The sequence below is a fragment of the Macrosteles quadrilineatus genome, unplaced genomic scaffold (assembly GCF_028750875.1).
Source record: "Macrosteles quadrilineatus isolate MER2022 unplaced genomic scaffold, UCM_ALF_1.0 Scaffold_3__2_contigs__length_128488019, whole genome shotgun sequence".
NCBI lineage: Eukaryota > Metazoa > Arthropoda > Insecta > Hemiptera > Cicadellidae > Macrosteles > Macrosteles quadrilineatus.
Genome location: NW_026542596.1, coordinates 71,821,531 through 71,845,546, shown reverse-complemented (window position 1 = coordinate 71,845,546; position 24,016 = coordinate 71,821,531). Strand labels below are relative to the sequence as shown.

The following is a 24,016-nucleotide window of genomic DNA, read 5'->3' as shown; positions in this document are numbered from 1 at the left end:
ACCGTGTAATGAAGGCCTCCGCCAGGAGCCAGTTCCTCCCTGGCTGGTAAGGAAGGGTTAGTAAACTTGGCCTCCCACCTTGCCACCGATTGATTGAGAGTGATCCATCCAGGACTCGTGTCCGTGATAAAAAGCTCTTTCTGGACCGAAGCCGCCACTCTGCAGGTTGGTGGCCGTGTAATGGGTGACGAGGGTCTGTCTCTTGCTTAGTCCTTTCTGCGTCGGCAGCGACATCACGTCGGATTGATGGAGGGGTGATCCCTAACCCTATGATAGGATAGAGTTTGTGTACTGGGGTTGGTTCAAAGACCCGTTACAATCCGAGCCATGTCATTGACTGCAATGTCAACCTTTTTTGCATGTGACGATGCATTCCATACTGGTGCAGCGTACTCCGCAGCCGACACACTGAGCGATAAAGCTGAGGTTCTGAGGACATTAGGGTTAGCACCCCAGCATCTGCTGGTGAGCTTCCTGATGATATTATTCCTCGCTGAGACTTTACCTCTTGTCGCAATACAATGCGCCTTAAATGTCAGTGTGCGGTCCAGTATGACACCAAGATATTCCCCCCTAATCAAAATGGCAGTCATTTTTTAAATATACCTTATTAACTTTGTAACAGGTTATAGCTGGAACACTAAACTCTACATACCTTTATAAAAAAGATAATTCACATTTTGGCCAGTATTAAAATATTAAATTTTTAAAGTTAACTGGGATTCTCAAGACTTAATCTATTGCTTGCTCATCTTAAATAATTAAAATGGCTGCCACTTCGATTTGGAGTGGGATATTGACCTCTGGTTTGCACTATTCAACTTCTCTTGATAAACCCTTTATGAGTGGTCACATGATAGGGGTTTACATTTAAAAATTTGGGGCTGCCCCCAAAATACCCCATTCTGGGGGCTGGGGCAAAGTTGTAACTTTGATGAAAAAGTGCAATTTTTTATTTTGTAAATATATGCCGAGTTTGGTTTTCCTACTGCAACGCGTTAAAAAGTTAACTGGGGGTTCCATACTTTTGCCTAACTCTGTAGATATATAAAAAAAATAGATGAAAATTGTAAAAATAAACCAAATGAAATTATAAAAATAGATAAATAAAAGGAAACAGATCTAAATGTTGACATATGATACTAACAAAGTCCACACCAAATTTGCAGTAAATTGGTTTGACCCTATTTGCGCAATGTCCAGTACAGGTTTCGTTACATAAATACTCACACACATACCCCCACCCACTCACACACAGACACACATAAGATTTCTTTCATATAATTTAGTATGTCTCCGGTTTGTATTGTAGAGTCTTGGTTGGATTTAAGTTATATTTAAGAGTTAACAGGAGAATGGATTGTTTTAAAGGTAATTTTTGTCGTATTTGTCGGCCATTTTGGATTTTGGTGTCGTGTGTGGAAATATTTAGAATTTTAAAAGGGCTCCTAGGATAAAATTTATTAGTATACCCTAAGGTACCTTCATACCAAATTTGATGCTTTTATCCACCATGTAACGGTAATTACACTAAGCCACCGGACTATAAGGCACATTCTTCAGGCACCATGGTTCGTTAACAACGAAGTGCTCCATAGAGACAGTCGAACCCCAACGGTAAAAGAAGAAATTTCAAGTTTAAGTGCCAAATAAATACTTAAAGAAATTAGAGTACCATCCCAACTACATTGCTTTGAATTTGTTGGACAACAGCATTAACAGCAACTGTATATATAGATTGAAAAGATGCCATGTTTTGGACCTGAGTAGTTGTTTTTAGAGATTTATGGACTTTAAACTTTGTGCCTATATGCAAAGTTTGTGTGTTAGCTTTATTGTTGGATAAAGACTAACTACTGTCATAGATAAAACATACTCCACTCCCTTAGATAAAACATACTCCACTCCCTTAGTAGATTTCTCATCCTTATGGAACAGCTGAAGACAATTTTATTGTTAGTTCATGTACGGTTTATGTAGAGGTCGTGTTTTGTTTACAATTTGTTTCCCGTTATTACAGCCAATTAAAACCTCGTTTAACCAAATAATACGATCTAATCATAAACAATAAATTGTCCCCTAGTTATATAACCAAACAGTAAAGCACAAATCAAGAAATTAACCCTAAAATAATGGAAACAAAGTTTCATCGACACTAGCGCCTTTGTGTCACGCACATGAACTAGACACGAAAAACGTGCTTCAAAATTTACAATGGGATGAGAAGTCTACTTGTGTTGGTTAGTCTATGCTACTGTGTTCAAATTTGATCATATTTGCTTATTGTTCTATTTTTGTTGAACAAGATTGTAAATTAAATAAAATGTTACAAAAAAAATCTTCAACGCGTCAGCGTCAAAGAAAATCCAGTTGTTTGGTTTGGTTGTTTAATTAGTCTTTTTCTTTTCCTTTTCTTTCTTTTTCTACCACTAGAGCGAGCGAGCGAACTGAACTGAACTGAATTAGTGAATTGCGTCTTGCGTCTTCTTGCGTCGTTTGACGACGTTTTCCTTTACAATTTTACAACACAGGTTCAGTTCGGGTTTTGTGCAAACGATTGTTCTTTTCACAATAGAAGTTTAGCTTCAGGTTTGTAAAGAACTATAAACCACTATTTTGTCTATCTAGTTAAATAATTTTCTACAAACTAAGACAGGCTAGTCTAGTAATAAGTTAAAAGCTAACCGACCGATGAATAGTCTCTTTGGACTCCCCGAATCAAACCGGCATCGACGAAGCCATTGCTGGGTTGGCTTGTCGCATGCAATTTTCTTATTATGAACCGAACCTTTAAAATGTTTTGATATTTATCATTGTGGTTAGTCTACCTATTGGTTTACCATTATTGTAGCAGGTGCTGTAATCATGATTTATATAAATTACATCGAACTTATGGGTTAAAAGGCTAGAAAATACATTTTATAACCATAGGGTACTTAGCTGACCTCTAACTTCTTTGAATCTAAGTTAATAAGAAAATTATTGACAATTTGCTTTAAAGCAAGTCTCGCTTTCAAAATCAAAATATCTTATTCCATTAGGCAAAAAACAACGCAATAGGCCTAGCTTAGGATATGTCAACAGTTTCTTATTCTAATATGAACAAGCAAGAAAAGTGTAGGCCTAAGTTAAGTTTATGGTAAGCTAGTAATAGGCCTAGGCCTAGGCCTAGTAGTAGACTAAACTTAGACTGTCATTGACTTATACAATCCTTAACTTTTAAAATATTAGTAGGCCTAGGCCTAGGCCTATTGATTCCCTATGTAGCCTATGCCTAGCTTTTATTTTGGGTTGGCAGAGCTATTCGCATGTCAGACGTGCGCCACTACCACGCATGTCTATTCCAAATGGCGCCACATTAACCGAATCGGGTACACTTCCATGTCTGTTGGCACAAACAACCGAATGAGTAAGTAATATTGGTACTTCAGTATTAAACGGAGGCCACATTTTGTCAGCGCGCTGCGGCGGTTATGTTAGGTTGGGTTATCATAATAGAAAGTATCGTTCGATTCATAACGAAGCGAGGAAAGTCCTACACACATAATATTTACGATAACCCAACCTAACATAACCGCCGCAGCGCGCTGACAAAATGTGGCCTCCGTTTAATACTGAAGTAGGCCTACCATAATATTGATTATTCGATTGTTTGATTCGATATAACTTATCGTTTGGTTAGTTAGGTAAGTTTAACCTAACCTAGGGCCTAGGCCTAACTAACCAAACGACCGACAACAAATCGATATATCGAATTATTTTCATTCGGTTGTTTGTGCCAACATATATGGAAGTGTACCCACCTAATTTGGTACTCTTAGTTTGGGAACAGGTTGCACACAAAGAAAACCTAGGCCTAGTAAGTTATTAGGAACGGTCCCTTAGTCCCTCTAAACCTCATTAGCCGAAATAGATGGAATCAATTTCACGTTAGGTTATCTGCCCGCAGCTTATGTGAAATGAGACTGTTACTAACCTAATCTAATCTAACCAAACTTGCTGTAACATTTCAAAATTCTGTTTGATAGTAGAATTCTGAAATGAAACAACCTAACTTAACTTAAGTTAACTTCAGTTTGTAAAACTTTCTGTAACATTTCAAAAATTCCTAAGTTAATGATAGCAGAAAATGGCTTTTGCTCTCCATCGACTCTTTTAGAACGTTCAATCCTTAACTGAATAAGTTACGCTCGTCTTTTTCTTTTTTGAAATAAATTCTTTTAAAGCTTCAAAATAGCAAAATTTTGAGTGAGTAGCCTACCTAAGTAAGTTAAGTTAGCCTATGTAAGTTATGTTAATTCAAATGACTTATTTCTAGAATAAGGTAAGAATAACTGTTCCCTTTGCATTATTTTGTAATACTTGAACTGCAACGGGATCGGGCTGTGATGTCATTTTGACATGCCAATAGTCACTTCGTTTTGGGTTTTTGGGTCACGCTGGAATTTTTCTACGCTTTGAAAGGGACCGGTCAAGTGCTGATTAAGTTGTCAAGTGCTAATTAAGTTTTTAAGAATAATTAGCTTTGTTTTTATTACCAATCGTCTTGGAAAAGAATAGGCTAACTTCAGTAAGTTAAATTATAATGTAGGCCTAACTTAGATTTTATACTTAGATAACTTAACTTAGCCTACTATAGCTGATATTGGCTGCACTTTAGTTTACGTTCTACATTTACTCACATACTGCAGTTTGGTTAAGATTAGGTTTAGTTTAGAACAGTTTCACTTAATAATCAGATGGTAGTTAATGTAGCCTATAATGTAGGATGTAGGATGTAAACTTAAGTGCAACCAAGCTATGTATGGGGATTAAAAGGGGATGCAGGGTACAACATAACTTAAGTTAAGTTGGAGGCTCTGCCTATTTTACTGATTTTTAATTTTTTACTGTTTTACAGACATAAACTAATTTACTTATGTACTTATGTTGGCATATTCTTGGGTAGATAAGCGGAATACCAAACAACGAAATGAAAATAACAATAGGCTATATATCAATTGCTATTTCTAATAAGTAGAGGCCTAATCTACTAGGCATGTGGCCTCAGGTCCGCCAATTGAGCGGAGTAAGCAAGCATCGATATAAACAAATAGGCCCCTAACCTTCTTTAAAAATACAATTTGTTGTTTCCAAATATATTATGGATTACAACATAAAAACAAAAGTGAATTTTATTGATCAATACAAACCTCATTATTCAAGCCTATTATAAGCAATTTTCTTGAGTCTTTCAATCTCGTTTTCTTTGCTTGCCATTTGCTGCTCTTATTTATCACCTCGATGGTTATAACTCCTAATGCTACATTGAAGTCAAGCCGAGGGAAAATTCTGACTTTCCTAGGTCCACCACAGCCTGATATACAGTACCAGTATGCAGCTTGGCTGCGATGTAGGCTACTGAAATCGCACAGGCAAGATTTAGTGGAAATTGCCTTCGAGAACATTTGACACCATTCAGTTTAAAGGAAGTAGGCCTAGTTGAGTTGGTTGTGTTTATGTAAAACCTGTTGGATTGTAGTAAATATCCAACCTGACATTAAAATACCAACATGCTAGTTCTGTTGGCTGCAATAATTAATCTTATCAAGAGAAAAAGGAGGAATATCGATTATCATATGGTGCCTAGTTATAACTGTACTCCCGTACAGGCCAAGCAGTCTAGGCTAATTAGTTAATGGCCTACTTTTCTAATCGTTACTCTGTTTCTTTATTTATTCGTTTAAGCTAAAATAGACTTCAATACAAGCTTAGTTAAATATTTACTTAAATAGTTGTAACTACTGAACTTCTGTACAGGCCTAGCAGTCTAGGCTAGTATGCCCACGTACCGGTATCGTAACTGTACAGGCCTAGCCAATTATTTACACACCTTAGTTAAAAGTGGACTTCTATACAAACTTAGTTAAATATTTACTTAAATAATTGTAAGTTCACTACTGAACTTCCGTACAGGCCTAGTAGTAGTCTAGGCTAGTATGCATACGCATCGTAATCGTAACTGTACATGCATAGCCAATTATTTGCACACCTTAGTTAAAAGTGGACTTCTATATAAGCCTAGGTATTTATTTAATAATTACTATAGTCGCAACTTGACTTCAGTACAGGCCTAGCAACTGTGTTTAACTTATAGGATAGGCTACTGTTATCAACATTTGAAAATACAGTACTGAATATCTGCTTCAGAAATGCAGTTTCTATAATTTTCAATAATGAAGATTTTCTATATTTGCTACACAACTAATAGAAATAAGAATCATCAAAAGAAATAATTTGCTTTTATAAGGCTGACAGTAATTAGTAATGTGAATCTGTGTACTGCATTATTAATCAATGCTTAATGGTATTCATCGGACTGTCCTTTTCTTTTGTACTGTCTTTTGTAATTACAAGCAGTTACCCTAGGAACTGTACCTAGGCCATCTGCGCATGTGCAAGCTGAGGTGGCCCGTACACAATGTCGAGTCGCATACGCTACGATTATTTGTTTACATCTACGTTGTTATCTCGTACGGTAACCAACATGGCAACCCATAAGACTAATGTTAAAGATTGCAAATTTTATGTCAGTCTAAAAGTGTACAGGTATTATCAAATTGAAATTTGTTTGTTTAGTAACATCAAAAATATTTGTCGAAATACCCCTGGTAAGTTAAATTCAATATGTTCAGCCGTTATTGAGTTAATTGATTACATAGTTTGCATAAGGTCCGATCTCAAAGAGCTCCGCTCACTCCGCTCAATTAGATACAGTAGAACTCCAATTATCCGAACTCCAATTAACCGAATCTCCAATTATCCGAATCGCTTATTTCAACAATTTTAAAAACGTAAAGCTACTTACAGTAATAAGTTTTGCAAAATATCAAAGAATTGTTATTAAACACATTTAGCCAATTTTGGACTTTGATGGAACACTATTGACTTAATAACATGTAGAACACTTGTACTATGAGCATTGTAAACTGTAAAAATGTTCTGATTTAAATTATTATTAATTAAAAGTTCACTTAGTACCGAAAATGAGGATTTTTCTTTAAAATTCCCGGAATTCCGGTAAAACTCCGATTATCCGAATTTTTGATTATCCGAATGGGGTCTGGTCCCTATTGATTCGGATAATCGGAGTTCTACTGTAGTTAAGTTTAACTATAAGTTATTGATCTTTCATCTAGGCTATGAGAATAAAACTTGTTACATAGCCTAGATGTTCTTTCATAAAAAAATAGCCTAAGTTTTAATAACTAGCCTAACACTTTCCTTGCAAAAACTAAGTAGGCCTAAGTAAGTTAAGAAATGTAGATGTTATGTTAGTTTCCTTTCATTACGGAATCATAACTTAAAAGTTAGTCTAAGTGTTTAAAAAAGTTCTCTCAAGGTAGTTTTTATCAACATAAATGACTTAATTTCTAGCTAGGCTAACTTAATAGGTCTAAGTTAATATTTTAATTTAAATATTATTTTAAGTTGATTTAATATTGTTTGCAGGGTGAAGATGCCGGGCTTCAGTAGTGTTGGCACATTCAAGATATTTGTTGGTAATTTATCTGACAAAACAGTTGCAGCTGACATAAAACCCTTGTTTGAGAAATATGGGAAAGTTGTAGAATGTGATGTTGTAAAAAACTATGGATTTGTGGTAAGAATAATTGTTTAAGTTTGTTAAATTTTGTCTTGGCTGCTTACCTATCAAGCCTAAATTGTTTAAGTCCTTAAAAGAGGTTCAAAAAGATCATCAGAAGGCTTGGACAAATTTTTAAAATATCTAACTTTACCGTACTTAAGGCGTACCTACCCTAATTTGTGATGTGATGGAGTTGAGGACCAATCTAGGATGGTTCTGAGGTTTTTTTGTCTTTTCTGGTTCAAGTGTAACCGGTTTTGGTATGAGTCACACTCAACTAAGTTACAATTTTAACAGAGTGAGTCCCCCTACTCACTATCGGCCAACGACGTGTTTGTTCTGAGAGTCTTCACTCGCTCAACCAGTATAAGTTACTGTAATTAGATACAGTTTTTGGAATTGAGTTAATAAGTTTCTCAAATTCGTATACTAACTTAAGTTCAGCAGTCCCCACATGAGTTTGTGATGGTTTACAAGCTTATTCAACGCTGTATCTGTATAGAAAAAATTACTCAACTTGGGCGTTTCGGCCTCTATAGAATTTAATCATGTGAGTTCAGGTCCGACTCGATAAAGATGGTTTACTCGAGTTGAAAACAAACTGACTGGAGTCCGCATTCAACTCTAGTTAACTCACTTGTCACATTTACTACTTAGGCCTCTAAAGGCTAGAGTAGGCTAAGCAAATTGAATTTCTGTAGGACTAGGCCCTATTGGCAGCACTTCAAAGAAACCTAATGATCAAATTTTTCAACTCACTCGAACTAAATCAGTCTGCAATTTGTGTTTGTAGATAGTTGGATACTAGGGATGGGTCGGTTTTGCTGTTTTCAGTTCAGTAAGTTAGGTTGTTGTGCAATTTTCAGGAGTTGATGACAATGTCAACTCAGTGGGAAATGAATAGGATTTGCTGCGATCACGGGAATGAATGATGATGACCTCATGATTGTTAGAAACTGTGATTGTGGTAGCTAATAATGTTCTCAAACGGCAGGTGAATAAGTTATGCAAGGGTGGTTTATTATGCATATTTATAAAATTGGCATTTAATTGATTATTTTGCAAAGCTAAGCTGGTCTTTTGGATGTTATTAAATACCTTACCTGTGCTAAACAAATTGTTTGTAGGCTAAGGCCTATTACTAAAATTCTCTTTGTTTGGTAACATTCAAGCTAATGATAGGTATTTTTAATTATAGCACATGGAAAATGAAGAAAATGGACGGGATGCTATCCAAAACCTCAACGGCTACATTGTACATGGAACTGCAATGAAAGTGGAGGCTGCTACAAGCAGGAAGGGACCTAACACTCCGACGACTAAAATATTTGTGGGTAATCTGTCTGACAACACAAGAGCTCCACAGGTCCGCCTGCTTTTTGCCAAATATGGCACAGTTGTGGAATGTGATATTGTACGCAACTACGGCTTTGTGGTAAGTAGCTAACTTAAATTGTTTTAATAACCATGCATTAGACACATGAGTTGGATAACTCTTATAAATGTTTGGCTATGTTGTTGAATATGATGTAGGCCTACTCGTCCCATTCATTTCCTAAATCTCTATCTCTATCATCATAGGCCTAACTTACCATAGGCTACTCTAATCCTTTTATTTATCGTACTTAGGCCTAATAAATAATTTAAAAAAAACTCTCCCTAAGATTGATGTTGTTAGGCCTACTATCAATCCTTCATGAAATGTACTGCCAATACTTAACCATTTTGATTTGATGTTTAGGCTATTGTTTGTTTTGTTAATCAAATTGTTAAAATTCTTGGTACAGTAGTAGAAACTAGTTCTGTTATTGGGAAGTAACTTAGGTCTAGTATGTAATTTCTGAACATATTTTTAACATTTAGTCAGCTAGGCCTAATTAAACGGACACATTCGTAAATTTAGGCTACTGGAAATTTCTTCAAAATTATTCTCAAGTAGACCATGTAATTTATTATGCAACTCCTTCGTTTAGAAATCATGCAATCAATGTAACTGTCATACAGGTGTAGCCCAAGTTAAGTTACAATCCAATGCTGCTAGAAAGTTTTTTGATGTAAAACATACTTCCAAGAACTAAAATCACAGAATTTAAAAATAGTACCGGTAAGTGAATGCCAAATAAGAGTTTAGGTAAAGAGCACTGACGTATCACCTTAAGGCCGGCGCCACACTATCCCGTTTCGCCGGTCCAATCAAACGGGATCCGTTTGGTGGGATATTCAAACTCATGGGTTTTAATGGGCGCGGTTGTAATGTGTCGACGGGATCCATCGTATGCATGCTGCGACATAGCGGGACGACGGGACAAACGGCAAAACACAAAAATGCAGTTAAATGAGAGCAGCCACACCATCCGGTTGTGACACGTGTTTTTACCCTACTGTTGTTGCTATCAACAGTGCTCAGCATTTGATGCTCACACTCTTCACTCGAAGTGGGTATGTTGCGGTAGAGTTGTAAGGTGTGGCAGGGTAATGTCAATGCGGTAAAAACGCATCCCGCTCAACCGCATCCCGCTGAACAGGATATTGTGGCACTGGCCTAAGATGCTCGATTATGAGTGGTTGATACTCACTAGTTTGATAAATGTTACTAAACTCTACAGTCTACATTCATTTGAGGACATTTAAAATTAGTCATAATTGGGGTTTGTTTCTATTAGGTTAATGACAGTTGTATTTTTTCTCAGCACATTGATTGCACAGACGTAAACAAACTGATTGAGGAGTTGAATGGATCAATGGTGGATGGACAGGCGATGAAGGTTCAGGTGTCCACAAGTAAGGTTCGTCAGAGGCCGGGTATGGGCAACCCTGAGCAATGTTACAGGTTAGTCAATCTTACCCGCTACGGTACTAGGCTTTCATCTACAGTAGGCTTAATAGGCTAAGTATATCCTCTACCTACACATGTGTGTAGAGGATTCAGAATCACAGAGCAATGTAATTTGGGTTGTTTTCTTCCCTTTTAGGTACCTATACTCTTAACATGCATAATCAACAACTCACTAGTCTAACAGGGTAAAATTTGTAGCGTTAAGTGTTTTTTGTGTAGTTTTGTGGGTGGTAACATAAATTACTTAATTAAATTTATTTTTCCACAGGTCTGCTTAAAATCAGAGTAAACTATAGTAGAATTTTTACAGGCGTACTTCCTAATTCTGATTCTAGGTTTATATAAGACTGATAATAATTTTACTTTGAGAGGAAAAAATTAACGTAGGCCTACTAGTCTTTTTTTGGGTACTGCTAGAACATCTCCTGGACCTTAGTTTTCCTGGCCTGAGAGATAGATTTTCATTTTTTTCTTGGATTGATGGGTCTACAACTTAACCGGCTCACCGTATTACACATAGCAAAAGAAAGTGGTGATTGGTGATATTTGAACTCCAACCTAAAAGTTTCACTCTCTGACCACTAGACTAGTGGCACCCAACTAAAGTGGTAGTCCTCGCTAGATGCATATCCGTAAAGTGCCGCTCAAAGTGAAACCATAAAAAGCGAGAACTGTTCATAGACTGCTGCCAGCTTAAAACAATTCTCACTGTACTGTAAAATTTTTTTGTATGTGTAACTTTTGAAATTGTGCAATCTGGGACCATGTCAAGCGAGGTCTACCTGTCACTTGCTATAGATCGTATGATACAAGGCATAACATTTCTTTGAAAAGACTCGTATGTATAAAGTTTTAAAAAGTCAATTGTTGCTAGGTGTGGCCGAGGAGGACATTGGTCAAAGGAGTGCCCCAAAACTGGGTGAGTATTTGGAGTATGTGTATAACACCTAACATATATCAGGGTGTCCAACCTTATTTTTGGATGCCGAGATAGTTGATGGGACATAACAGATAATATACATAAAGTCCTAATAGTGACGTGATCGACAGAAATCGGTCATTTACATCAGGGCAATCTGTTGGGAACTCGATTACGTCCGTTTCTTTTAAAAAACTGGTGACAACATTAACAAGGGGGATGAACATCTTGTATCAACAGTCAAAGGTTTTAGATTTTTTTACATTCATTTGTATTAAAACTTGATATTTGCTTGACAAAATTATTTCTGTGCCAGCATCAAATATCGTAAAATTTAAATTACAACAGTTCAATCAGTCATACTTTTTTATTTTGGTTCTAAACATTGGTTTAGGAAATGGTTCAGTAGATTTACTTTACTTGAATTTTAAAGGTTTATAAAGGTTAAATAACATTTCAGGATGGGACCAGATAGGTTCAGGGACAGAATGTACGGACGGGACCCGTACCCACCTCCCCCACCACCACCTTTCTTGAGAGACCGAATGCTCAGCGGAGGGTTTGGCAAGGTAAAAAAACTCCTATCACTTAATAATTATTCAGATCCCAATTCATTTTAGTCATTAATATAACATATTAAGGTTTGGTGATACACAGATTCATAGCTTTATCTTTGATAGCTAATTAATCATCTATTGAAAATTGTCTACTAATAAATAAACTTGCTCTGCAATTGACGAGGTATTGCTATTATAGAAGGAAAATGCTCTTCCTGAAAAACACAGGCACTAAAAGACTCCCACAACATAAGCATTTCCGCAGGCGTATTCAGCTGCTGAATTTGACATTTGGAAAATCCCTTCTATAGGCTATGAATAGTTTTAGTTTTAATTTTTCCTTTTTTTGACAAGAAGATACAATTTGATTTCCAGGACAGCTACTACGACAGATACTACGACAGGGCTGGCGGTAGGTACGATGACAGGGAGTTTGACAGACGTTTCCCCCCTCTCCCTCCACGAGACTTGGGACCAAGAAGAGACTTTCTCCCTCCTCCATCCATGTCTCGGCCCCTCGGCATGCGTGGACCACCTGACTCGTACGACAGAGCCAGCGACTACATGTTCAGTCGCAGGTCTCCACCGCCATCTTCATCTGACAGATACGGGTTAGTATCATTAAGTAAAGCAGCATTCAGTAAAACCCCTGATATCTGGCCTCGGTTTTAATGGTAATTAGTTTATTCGGTCATTTCTTGTAAGCCAATATGTTTTTTTTTCACGGATTACAGATGCATAGCTGCAAGAACTAGTGTTCACGCTTTGAGCTTTCTTAAATGATCTATCCAAGAGTTTACATTTTACTGTGTCACTACTAAGTTGCGATAGTAGGCCTAACCTCTGATAAATTGGTTGATTATTTCCAGTGGCGGTTACTACAGTACAGTAATTGTTTTATGTTATGAAAATTCCACTTTAGATTGTAACAACGTCGACTGTTTACGTAATGGAAATGATTTAAATAGCTCCCTGTACAGGAAATTCACATAAAATATTAAATAGATTGTACATAAAGTAGTAGAATTAAACTGTTTTAATTTAAACTCTACTTCTTTTGACCTAACAAGACTGCATATCGTTCTTTTAAAACAATCATTCTTGAAGTTTAAGTTAAAGAATAATCATAATAAATAACCTAAAAAATACCTAATTAATATTAACATGTCAAAATTGCAGAGTTTTTGTGAATCTCAACTAAAGTAATTTTACCCCAACTTTATTTTCTTCTCATATTAATTTGTTGTAAAATATAATTGTTATTATTATTTTTTAATAGGCTATATGGGGTCTTTATTTTTAAACCCCTAGTAGAAGTAGTAATGAAATGTATTATATATCTGTGCACAAACTAGCAACTAATTATTGTGGAGATCAGTAGGCCTACACAGTAATAAAAAAGGTTTAAACCATGTTTTGAAGGGGTTAGCAAAACACTTACCAAACAACTTTTTTGACAGCTATATTTATTTTAAAAACCTTAAAAAGAACAAAATTGGACAAAACTAGTAAGGTCTTCCATTATCTGAATATTCTTTATTTACAGCCATCCTTATGACGACTACACAAGAGATTCTTATGATGATCGCAGGTAAGTTATATTTGATTTTTTGAGATTCAAAGTTGTTCCTTATCCTCTAAAAAGTAAACAAACAATTTTAAGAAAGAACGTTTCCTTCAGGATATTGTTGGGAATGTTGGAGATTGCCCTTATGAAAACATGCTGTTAAAGATGGAGACCTATATCATAGAGTAATATATTTCACCTACTTAATTATTTAAATTTTATTAGGGAATAGAAAACATTCATGTTTTCATCAAGTTTGGTTAAGTAGTTGTATTCCCGGCTGATCAATAAATACCAAACCTTTAAAGTCAAGACTGATATGGAGTAGTTGCTGTGATAACATTATTTGTGTTATTTGTAAGTTTTTTTAATAACAAAAATAAGTTTTTTGCTTTTTGAATCTTATTTAGGAAATGCATGGGTTTATTATAATATGTTTTCTTATTTCTTCAAGTCCTAGGTTTTTCTAGCATACATTTTGACACTTTTTTAACTGACCTTTTAGCCTACTAGGCTCTGGGTATGGTGTTTCTATTTTTTTCATTTTCAAACACATCTCACACGTTCTCCTGTTCAAAACTATTTTAATTCTTGTTAAAACTTTTCCAGCCTTGCTTCTCTCCCAAAGTTTCCTGTCTCCAGAAAATCCATGCCCAACTTTGCTTCCTCTTTCATGTCCAAGTCAAAACTCCAAACCAACGGAATTTGGAACTGATACTCTCCTTTTACTGCCACCAAATACGTTTTATTTCACTCTGTTTTAAATAAAATCTTTTAAAATATGCTTTTTTACTTTATTGATTGGATTAAATTGTTAGTATGGATATTAATTTAAACTCAATTAGTTTTTAGAGCAGCAAATAGACTATATGTTTTGTTTGGGATGTTTATTTTCAATAATATGAAGTAGGAATGTACATAGAAGACATTGGTCCAACTAACTACCTATGGTATATGATAGCTGTAAATAGGGCTTCCTTTTAAAGTAGAACTCCAATCATCGAATCAATTGGGACTGTACCACATTTCGATAATAAAAAATTCAGATTTGTACTGAAATTCGGAAATATTTACAGAAAAAAGCCGTGTTGAGCTATTGCGATTGCAGAACGCATCTGCGGAGATTTTGTGATTTGTTGCAATCGCAGAGGACTATTATGATTTTCCGTCAACTCTGATAATGTCTACAAGACTACGGAAGATTTTGCCGCGATTTTGGAAACATGACGTTTGAAACTAAACGACCACCGGAGCGGTTTTGGATTTTCTGCGATCACGGCTTCTGCCTTTCTTTAATAATGATCCTTATTACTGTTTCAAAAACTCTTTCTGTAAGTGATAAAGATAATTGCCGATTCGGATTGTTGGAGTTTGGGTAATTGGAGTTCAACTTTATTAGGTTATCAGAAGATAAAACCTATGGTGTAGATTAATACTTTATTTTCAAGTATATAGGCCTACCACCATTCTTGGGATTTCATAATTAAATCCACAAATGGGTTCTGAAGGTTAAATCCTGTTACGTTATGTTTTTGTAATTTTAGACTTTTATAGGCTAACAAAAGTTTTATAATATTAGGCTCATGCATTGATTGTTGAAATCTTTTAACTGACAAATTCCACAACCAATGTTTTGTGATGACGTTTGAAAAAAATGAGGATAATAAGACCCGGTTAAATATATACTTTGATTGTTTTACTGTCTCGGGTTTAAAATTTAAGATGATTGTAAAGTTTTTGATTCCATCACAATTTTGCTTAGGCACACACATTACGTCATTTAAGATTTTAAAGCACTAGGTTGGTTAATTGTAGTAAATTGTAAATCATACTAGAGTTAAAAGTTGGAATTGATCCTTTGTTTGTCTGTCGAATTGTTATCCAAATTGCCGGTTCAAATTTATTTCAAAATATTGAATAGTTGTTATATTCACATTTGAATCAAATATGAATATAAGAATTCTTAGCTAAAATTTACACTGTCTTGATACTCAATACCAATGTTTTGTGACTGATTTGTTCAATTTTGTTGCGTGTTATAATTATTTATTAAATTCCTCTAAGGCTATTATTATTTTTAGGTATTTAGACTAGGTTATTATGTTTTAAGCGGGTATTGTCATCGTAAATTTTAATGTGTGTGTTATGTGTTAGACGGTTACAATATCACAAAATTGCAACTTATGTAAGCTATTATGTTTTATTATTGTTATAAAAAATATTACATAGTGTATTATGTTTCTTGGCGGATAGTATCATCATCGCAAAACTGTCAAATTAAATATAGTATAGGCGAAAGTATTGTCAAAAAAGCTATGTTGTAGGCGGGTAGTTATGTCATTGGGAATATTAAAAATATTGTTGTAGGCGGATACTATTGTTCTTCTGGAAATATTTCATGGTATGTTTTAGGCGGCAGTATTGTCATTAAATCGTTTACCTATTATACTTTGTCTTACGTAATAGTATTAGCATTGGAAATTTCATATGGTGTATCACGTTCGCTATTATTTTTCTAGGTAAAAACTAATCTGTTACATATTTAAGTTGTAATTATATCGGGTAAATTAATATTTTAAACCACAGGTAACCGACCTATACAGATAGAGAAATAAATTTCCTATGTAATGGAATGCGGATTGATCCTATTACACTAGGAAATGTAGATTTGTAAGGCGTAGGGTTAAGTTACTAGCAAACTTGAAACTTCAGTTTCAGGTGTTTGAAACAGCTCACCAACTAGTCACCTGTTAACATTAAAGCAAACATATGCACGCAGTTTTCTCACATCAACAATAACGAAATTTTCCGATTCGTCTCAGGTGAGTTTCCTAGTGTAATAGGCTACTAGCAAATAACCCTAAATATGTTGATTGAACAAATTTTGTTTTCATCATCTGTGTTGTAGATTCTTTATTTCCTTCATTAATTTGCATGCTTAGTATTTTTTTGTGTTCCTAAACTTAAGTTGTGGTATCGGTTAACCATTTTCACATTTAAATTTGAGTCCTTTGAAAAAAGATTAATATTATCCGGCCACAAAAATTACAATGTTTGCCTTGATTTCAATGTACAATTTTAAAATTTATTTTACTATGCGATTTGAATGTAAACCTTTTTCCGGTTCGTCTTTTTATTGTAATTTAATATTGTATACGGTTTTTTGTTGTTTAGTCATATTCAGTATAGCCAGTATTCTTCATTATATTTTGTCAGCGGTTTGACATTATGAAACGACTACGCAACCACTGAAACCACTGTTAGTAAACCAAGATGTCTCCTGGATTGGATTCTGCATTTTCTACGATCCTGGAATCAACCCTCAACTTAGCTTGTGTTCTGAATGACAATGAGGCGTAATTGTCATTTAGGATTTGTTCCTCATAACAGGAGAAGCCTGCAAATCATGTGTATTGTTGTATTTATTTGAAATTTTTAACATTTTATATGGCATCAAAGAAGCCCGTGCTGGCACGATCGTTGGATGGAGTAATAAATGGTAGTAGTACAATAAATTATAGATAAGAATTTATCAAATGAGTTTTTATTCTATATAGTTAAAACTTATGAGAGTACATTAAATAAGCATAAAAGTCTTTTTGAACACCAATTTATTATGTCTCCTGATTAAAGAACCAATGGAGTTTGTTTGGATTGCTTCTTCAAAATATGATAAGTCATATCCTTCGCACATTGTTCTATCATTTAATTACACAGCTGATTGTTTGGGTTATGGTTTTCATGGAAGATAAATATGATAAAGATTGTATTGAACACAATGTTTAACATACGTTATGATTTGTTATTGAATAAGACTTCAAACATCATGTCTAGTTTTATGTCCACAAATTATATTTTCAGCTAAGTAATCTTTGAACTTGAAGAAAGTTTTGTCTTTAAATTATTTATTTAACAGTAACCAGTTTCAAATATCATTGTAACTTAAAAGAGTACTCCCCCATTTTTAGTGTACAAGTACAATATGTTCATTGTTTAATGCTCAAAATTATCAAGTATTTGACATATTCCTCAGTACTACTTTCCTCAGTCCTCAACTGTAGAAACTAAATATTAGATTTTTATTTAATTGGTGGTATTTTTTTATCTTTGCAGTATCACACTGGTTTGATAATATAATCTTGTATTCCACAGAATATCTATGTACAAAGCGCCCAGAATATGGCCACAGAATTATTATTCTTGGTCCATTACTGTTGAAGCGCTAAAATATCTATATCGAAGGTTGATTTTTAGTTGTAAGATGCTCAATGTTTTATGGTTCTGTACATTAATTTGTTAACTTTGTGTTGCAATAGAATCGGCCTGCGTGGAGGTTCGCCGCGCCGGTACACACCCTATTAGCTTGCTCGGACCGATACTGCTCGGTGAACGGTACGGAAACCCGTGACGTGCACTGAAATCGTCAAGGACGGCCGTTCCATAGGACTTAGACATTAATTTCCAGACATCTTCACTTTCGTGTTGATATTAGAAATAAGTCATTGCATGTTTGTTATTGAGTTTTATTGTATCGATGTGAGGTAACTGTATGTTCCCATCACGATATTTTCACTGGAAACACTATTTTTAGCTATCGGATACACGAAAAGCTTTGATAAATCCATGAAAGAATGTTACATTTTATTGGTTTTGATATTTTCTCGTAGGTTTATTGTAATAAATGTAGTTTCGTACAATAGCGATCCGTGCGGCTTCTTGACTCAGAGTCGTTTTCGGACATATTGTATGTGTTGTTTTAAAATAAGCTTTTATGTGTAACCGAGCAAATGTTTGCTTTTATTGTCTTAATTAAATAAATAAACAGACAACAGTTGTCGCGTTGTGATTTTTCCTTTCCGCCGTTCCGATGTCGGATTTTCCGATATTTACAACATCCGGCCGCAGATGTTCTCCTCTGACCGAAGACTTTCCGGACGGATATCATCGGCTGAGGTAGGCTATGCAATACCAAACTTGAAATGACCTTACCCATTTATTGAACATTTCATCATTCTGGTACACAATAGAAAATATAAACAAGATTTAAGATTTACACATTTATATAATGTGTAACGTATTGGTTGGTAATACAGATTATTAGTCTAAATTGAAAAGATCTAGCAACATTTATTTCAGGTTCAAGTCGTAATTTTACTTCACCCTCTATTTGAGAAAATGTCATTGTATGTATTACATGTAATGTGTTTTTAATGTTAAGGATCTTTTTACTTTTTTAGTTGGACCAGAGATGTAAAATTAAAAAGTTATATTTTTTTAGCTATCTAATAATTAATTCCTTCCCTACCAAGTATTTCATAATTGCGTTTTAATTTTAGGTTAAAAATACTTTCCTAGTATATTTAAAAACCAATCTTTAACTATTAGTTTAAAAGTGTTACTAAGCGCAAGAAGATTTTCCTAAACGTTCTTTATACAATACACAAAATTCAAAATTAAGTCATAGTTTTAAAACATGCTTGAAATTTTATATTTTTGTCACATAATTTTTTAAAGTAAATTAAATATATATAAGAATGTTTTGAGTTCAACGTTACCTTGCAGAAACAACCTCAATGTTTTGTTAACGAGCCATATGTTCTTATCCTTTATTCAACTACTAACAGTTCTAGGCTCATAAATTAATTGATGTGTTGTCTAAAGCGGCCCATACACTAGCGCGCATGTGCCTTGCGTGGCTGGTGTTGAGGTGACTGCGAGCGGCTCTAGGCACATGTGCGATTCAATTGGTAACCACACACTAAAGACACATGCGCACGCACCACCGTCTTTGACGTTTCAAATAGTGGGCTATAACAGCAAATTCAACATATATTATATGTTATATTGAAATCATTCTAATAAACTCCTTTGTATCGTCCCCATGTTAATTTTTACTATTAGTTTTTCATTTTGGTTTTTTTTACAAGGACATTTTTTTAAAGTTGCAAGCAAAGTCACTAATGAATAACATTTTCCTTCAAAAAATACATCAGACGTGATTATACTTTAATTTATAGGGTAGGTTATTAGTTGTATGTACTGTATCATGGTTTTTGTGTTTACAATAACTAATGGGCCTAAAAGAGTGAGAAATAAGGTATTAAAGAATATGAGGGTTTAATACAAGGGTATAAGGGTCGTATTTAGAGTAGCCTATTAGGGTTATAGACTTAGATTTAATTAGTTTATTTGGCTCACATCGATATTAAGCTCTCAAAGAGTTAATTTCAGTCTTCACAAACTTATCGTTACTGTTAGGAAACACCCCCTTGCATTTTGTTATCAATAGCTCCATAATTTCTTTTCTCATTTATTTGTTTGACAAGTTTACACTTTTCACGTCTCAAGAACATTTTTGTGATCTATAAAGCTCAATAAACTCGACCAAAACTTTCTTTTGCCATTAAAGGACATCTTAACCGCACAACAAAGAAGTCAATAATAACCAAACAACAAGGACAAATAAAACACGTGGGGCAGTGAATGTTACACTGTGCCACGCAGGCGCAGACCTAGTAGTACCCGATTTACAGTATGTGCAGCTATGGTTTGTACTCTGCTAGTTCGTGAACCTACCTGCCTTGGTTTCCCACAGACTGGCGCATCATAACAAGCTCGCACACTTGTGACGATGCTCGAAGGTCCGGCGGCAGGCACCAGGCACCTCGCATGCGCGTCGCGAGCATGGGCACATTTACCCACACATTGAGGCGCATGCGTAGAGCTGTTCGCGCGCACAAGTGCCCCAGTGTGTGGACCGCTTTAGTACAAGTATTTTTACAAGACTTGGAACATTTACTGCAGGCTGATCAATTTACATAAAATTATTGGACTAGCTATTTATAAAACACCATCACACGTCATGTATATCTCATTACTAGTTCTGAAAGTGGCATTTTCCGAGCCCCTTAAGTTTCATAGTTGAACACGGGAGCACAAATTTGAGAGCGAGTTTCTTGCACGAGGCAAGAGCCGAAAAATCACTTTTGCTCAAATGAACGATACTTTTCATCATGATGCAAAAATACACAAGATACAGACAGACCTCAGTAAAATAAAATGTATTTCAGTTGACAAAGTGGCCTTTCTTGCACTGATTATAGCACGGAAAGTTGCTAATTGCTGCATCTACTTACTTTTGATGCACACCAGTATTTCAACCAAACAACACAAAACAGCGTGCTTTTATTGGGCACGTAATTCGTGAACGCTTGAAAATAAGTAGGCAACACTTACAATCAATATTACGACTACGATCAGCTGGTGCAGCGTTTTCCATTTTGTTTAATGTTTGGATTTAAACTAACCTAAAAATGTGTTGTACAGTGTTTGAAAGGCTATTATTTCTATGCTTTTTTATAGTAACTGTAGGAATAATATAATGTGTAACGTGAGTGCAAACTGCCTTTGCTGCACTTGGGGAAACTTTCCACACTCGCCAGCTAAGTGCCATTTCCAGACTAGTTGCACAATAGTTATTTGTGTAACTAGTGAGCAAAGTGGCACTTTGCTGCACACGAGAGGCTCGTGCGGAATGATCTCGAGTGCAGCAAATGCGTTTTGCACTCGTGTTACACATTATATTTTTCCTACAGTCACTATAAAGCATATAAATAATTAGTCTTTCAAACACTATAAAACATGTTGTTAGGTTCAGCTGGCAACACAAATAGGTGCCCTAGAGAAAGTAGTCCCCGGTCCGTATCACTCCGCTATTTTTTCCTCGGCAAGTGCTCCGCAACTTGAGAAAATAGTTCCGTATATTTTAGTAATTTGCAGTGGTTTCCCCGCCTAAAAAATGCTTAAAAGGTATTTTCTTGTATATTGAGATCGTTGGAGTTTTGAAAACGTTTAAAAGCAAAATTCAGAAATACCGAAAAGGGAACAAACTATAAACACGAAATTACAGGTTAAATCGTAGTTATAATAGTCAATCAGCTGCTCATAGTATTATTTTCTTTAAGTGTTGCCAACCTATTTCCAAGCGTACACGGATTACGTGCATAATAGAACTAGGGTGGTCTGCCGTTACACTTTAGACGCATAAATGAGCGAAGCATTATTTAAAGATTGTCAATGGCTAAAGCAGCTAACACCCTACAATATGTTCCCTTTCAACAGATTCACCGTTTGTTTGCCCGATATTATTTAAGTTCTAAAGAATGACAAATTTATCTGATAGTTCATACTGTACCTTTGTAGTGAAACTGGCCATCCTGACCATTTGCTTGTACTTTGTAAATGGGCATAGCAGGATGTGACTCGTGCAATCAACATTTGTTCTACAATCGTCAGGTCAGTGAATTCGTTCGGGACACTTGACACATCCATATTATTTAACGCCGTGAATTTAGTTGCATTTGAACGACAACGCGAACATATCGGTGATTGGTTTGAAGCTGTTAGTTGTTGCCAATGACAGTTAGTGCAAGTGTAAAATTTTAGTGCATCTAATTCATGTTGGAATTGATTAGCTAACTGTCTATCATTATCAGCTTCTTCCGCCACTGCTTCATCTGGTTCTTCTTGTTCACAACACCACTCTCTTACAATATTTGCATTATTGGTATTGGTGCGACGACCAATATTACGTTGGGCCTTTTGCTTTGAGGCATGCTCAAAACAAATATAGCAAAACTGTTACTTCCATTGATAAAACTATTACATTATAACTTTAACCTAGGATGAAAGTAAACATTGAAATGTAAACAAAACAGTTACAAACAATTAACATATGTTTATCTTATTTAAATGAAACGAGATAAACCCATATGTCATAAACCCAATATAATTTTTCTTTCAACTTACATACATTAAAATAACAAGCGAAATTGCGTGACCCGTAAAATAAAATCCAGAAGGAAATTCGCAAATACTTTTTACCAAAACATTGTGCTCAGTATTCTTTAGCTGTTGGCCAAATTTTATATCAATTGGTCAAGCCATTACATTCTGATGCTCTTACAAAGAAGTTACAAAGTGAGGGAAAGTGAGCTTCGCTCGCTCTGCTCGCTTCGCTCGCTCTGCTCGCTTCGCTCAATCACGCTGTTTTGTGTTGTTTCGTTGGAATCCTGATGTGCGCCAAAGTATAAACTGTACGACAAAGTATAAATATGCAGCAATTAGCGGCTTTCGGTACTATAAACATTACAGTACAAGGAAGCCAACTTTGTCGGGTGACTGTAGGAAAATAACTATTTCCTGGTAATATTCTTTTTCCAATTATAAAAATGAGGTTTTATATAAAAAATTAAATTCTCAAGGTTATGTTTACTGTTCAGTAAAACACACACTATGGGTATTTACTCAAGGGAGGTACAGAAGAGGCTTCGATGACGTCAGCTGTCAGATCTCCTTTTGAGGGAACACCATTCCCGCAACAATACGGAATTCAGTCATCGGTCTCGGTGGTGTAGTGAATAGCGTGTCGGGGCTGATAATCCGAAGGTGCCGGGTTCGAATACCGCTGGCAGCACTAACTTTTTGTCAACAATTTTTTTCATATCAGCAAGTTTGGTTGGTTTGATTATGACAGTTTAATTTTATAATTAACTAGGCCTAATAGTGAAGTAAAAACTACGCGTTGTGCTCTCTACTACAACGCTGTTCACGGAGGAATTTTGAACTAAACTATGATGTCATCGTTTCCTCACTTATACCTCCCGTAAGTCAGACCCACACTATGCTAAAAACAGCAAAATTAGCTTATGGCTATTTATATTTAGATTTACATTAGGCGCATTCTGGGAACATGTCCCGGTGCACCAGTGCAGATTAACCGGTGACTTACACACCGGTCCGCCCCGGGGCAAGAGTCTTGGTATCCCAGAACGGTTAGTCACCGGTTTACGGTACACATTGGATTTACACATCCACCTACTATTTGCTTTATAATATTTAAATCAAACAAACAGACTTGCCCTCATGGAATAATTATTTGAAAATTATTCGTTTATTACGTAACCCCTCATTGAACAAATTATTCATTCATTGCGCAACATAACCTATAAAACTAATGAACATTATTCGATGGACCCGCCATCTTGCCGTAGTTGCATGCTGTTGTCCAAGAAACTGACCAATCAGAATCCGCCGGTGTATTATGCACCGTACAATTTTTGCACCGGTGGAGGAAAAAGAGGAAATAGCTGTCAGCTAGGTTAACTCACCGGTCTCCCAGAACGACACATTTTGTGCACCGGTACATGTTCCCAGAACGCGCTCATTGTTTAGCAGTAATACCCCCGCCGCAGCAAATCTGCCGTCTAAGCGAATTTCCATTTGGCTGAATTGATTTTCAATTGATCTATTTAAATAACATTAGGTTTAACGAGTACCTAGGTTTGCTGCTACAAGGAAACTAATAAAGTGTGTGTTTTAAGTAAAATAATTATTGCTTTGTATAAAATGGATATATTTGCCAAGTTTGATCAAAAGATATCCATAAACAAGCAAACTACAACATTTTACAATATTCTCCATAAGAATAACATGGGAATTTTAAATTTAA

At 35.5% G+C, this 24,016-nt stretch overlaps 1 protein-coding gene across 5 annotated transcripts; it reads left to right on the top strand.

Moving 5' to 3' along the window:
* Positions 1-2,500: 2,500 nt before the first annotated feature.
* LOC128989675 (RNA-binding protein lark-like) lies at positions 2,501-18,782 on the top strand. Of its 5 annotated transcripts, XR_008490464.1 has the most exons (10): positions 2,734-2,854; positions 7,492-7,642; positions 8,826-9,062; positions 10,318-10,457; positions 11,338-11,382; positions 11,843-11,951; positions 12,315-12,550; positions 13,486-13,530; positions 16,219-16,328; positions 17,823-18,782. XR_008490464.1 is itself a non-coding variant. In XM_054411654.1 (9 exons), the coding sequence occupies exons 2-9, from the start codon at positions 7,499-7,501 to the stop codon at positions 14,219-14,221; spliced, it is 1,062 nt and encodes a 353-aa protein (XP_054267629.1). In that variant the 5' UTR covers positions 2,501-2,589; positions 7,492-7,498; the 3' UTR covers positions 14,222-14,288. The 5 variants fall into 5 exon arrangements, 4 of the variants coding, with proteins under 4 accessions (XP_054267629.1, XP_054267628.1, XP_054267631.1 ...); XM_054411654.1 differs by lacking the exons at positions 2,734-2,854; positions 16,219-16,328; positions 17,823-18,782 and adding exons at positions 2,501-2,589; positions 14,116-14,288; XM_054411653.1 differs by lacking the exons at positions 16,219-16,328; positions 17,823-18,782 and adding an exon at positions 14,116-14,288 and having other exon boundaries at positions 2,732-2,854.
* The last annotated feature ends 5,234 nt before the right edge of the window (positions 18,783-24,016 follow it).